Source organism: Protobothrops mucrosquamatus, unplaced genomic scaffold (assembly GCF_001527695.2).
Source record: "Protobothrops mucrosquamatus isolate PMUCROS unplaced genomic scaffold, P.Mucros_1.0 scaffold102, whole genome shotgun sequence".
Taxonomy (NCBI): domain Eukaryota; kingdom Metazoa; phylum Chordata; class Lepidosauria; order Squamata; family Viperidae; genus Protobothrops; species Protobothrops mucrosquamatus.
In genome coordinates this window covers 148,407-150,033 of record NW_015386475.1, presented here as the reverse complement: position 1 = coordinate 150,033, position 1,627 = coordinate 148,407, and the positions used below count along the sequence as shown (strand labels likewise).

General features: G+C 37.8%; 1 protein-coding gene across 1 annotated transcript in view; it reads right to left on the bottom strand.

Moving 5' to 3' along the window:
- The window catches only part of AMDHD1 (amidohydrolase domain containing 1), a 15,969-nt gene that overhangs the window by 8,911 nt on the left and 5,431 nt on the right, over nt 1-1,627 (bottom strand). The window contains exon 4 of the mRNA XM_015812641.1: nt 441-718. Within this exon, the coding sequence (XP_015668127.1) occupies nt 441-718 (278 nt within the window). The remainder of the gene's footprint in view (nt 1-440; nt 719-1,627) is intronic.

The window sequence follows — 1,627 nt, the reverse complement described above, 5'->3', positions numbered from 1 at the left end:
ATCGAGACCTACGTCGGGTCAGAGGCCGCAAAGGCACGACCCGGTCCAATGCTGCGGCGGCAGTTGTCTCCCACGCCGCCGCCTGATTTTCCGCCGAGTCGTGGACTAGATCCTCCGGATATGGCCCAAGCTCCGTCAGGAACCTCTCAGGGTCCATCAGTCGCCTGGGACGGAACCCTCTAGGTGGTTCCGACACCCTACGGCGAGGGGGAGCGGTCCGGAAGTTGGCAGAGTTAGCCTGCAATACTGCATTCTAACCACTACGCCACCATGGCTCAGTTGTGACTTTAGAAATTGTCAGATAATTTTTCCTTCACCTAAAAAAATCAAGATAATGCAACCATACAATACGTTTGCCCCAAAATTTAGTGGAAAATTCTGAAAAATCATCTGTGCCCAACTCTACCTCAAGTGATATAGACAAAAGAACACATAATTACTTAGGTACTGCATGGGCTCCACAGTAGGTAGAAGAAATACCAATGCCCAATTCCTTTTTAGCCTGTTCAATGACCCTGAGCATCTTAATTTCTGTTTCTAGATTTAAACCATATCCACTTTTGCATTCAACCAAAGTGGTGCCTGCTCGGAGCATCCGTAACAGACGGATTTTAAAACTTTTGAGGAGTTCATCTTCTTGGGCTTTCTGAGTCTTCTCCACAGTGAAATGTATTCCTCCTCCAGCTTGATGAATATCCATGTAGGAAGCTCCTGCCAACTTAAAAACAGAATCATTCATGAAACATGTGCCTGGGACAAAGATCAGAGTACTATACCAGGAAGGTTCTATTGGAAAGGTTCTAAAATAACTTCAATTCCTAAACTGGGAATAGATCCACAGGGGGTAATCTCTTATAGATCCATTTTACTTCTTAATTTAGATTATAAATTATATACAAAACATTGGCAATCATATTGTTGAGACAATATATTGTTGAGACAATAAAAGAAACATATTCTCTATTAGGAAAATATCAACTATTGTATGGTTACCAATGAAGGTTGTATGGTTAATATGACTCAGCTATATGTTCATTGGCTTTTTCAAAGCATGCAGTTTTCCAGAGGAGACTTAAAATGTATAAGTTCAAGCCCTATTCTGCAATCATTTTGCTAATATGATTGATCAGATTTATATATGTACAACTGTGCAAATAAGCAATTAACATATTTTGTTGTAATTTTGTGAGGCACTAAACAAAGTTGCTCAATCAGTTCTTTCATTTAATTTGGCTTTAGAAGCCTTAGCAATTGTACTGTGCACTAACAATCAAATTCAAGGAATTAAATTTGGAGATAAATTATATTTATTAAGCTTCCTCGCAGATAATATGACATTTACATTGTTGAACCCCCAAATCTGCAGCCAAACAGAGTAAGGAAAAACTTAAGGGATCTGCAGAGGTATTTGGCATACTGTCCTCTTAAATCAGAAGATCCAACTGTGAACTAATACAGATAATATATCAGAACCTGACAACTTTTAAAAATTATATACTCTTCCAGTTGAAAGTTTTTTCAAAAATAAATAAAATTAATAATGCCTTTACCAAGACAATGTTTCAGGTTTCAGAGGAAAGAAATAGTATTGATAGATGGTATTATTATTATTATTATTATTATTATT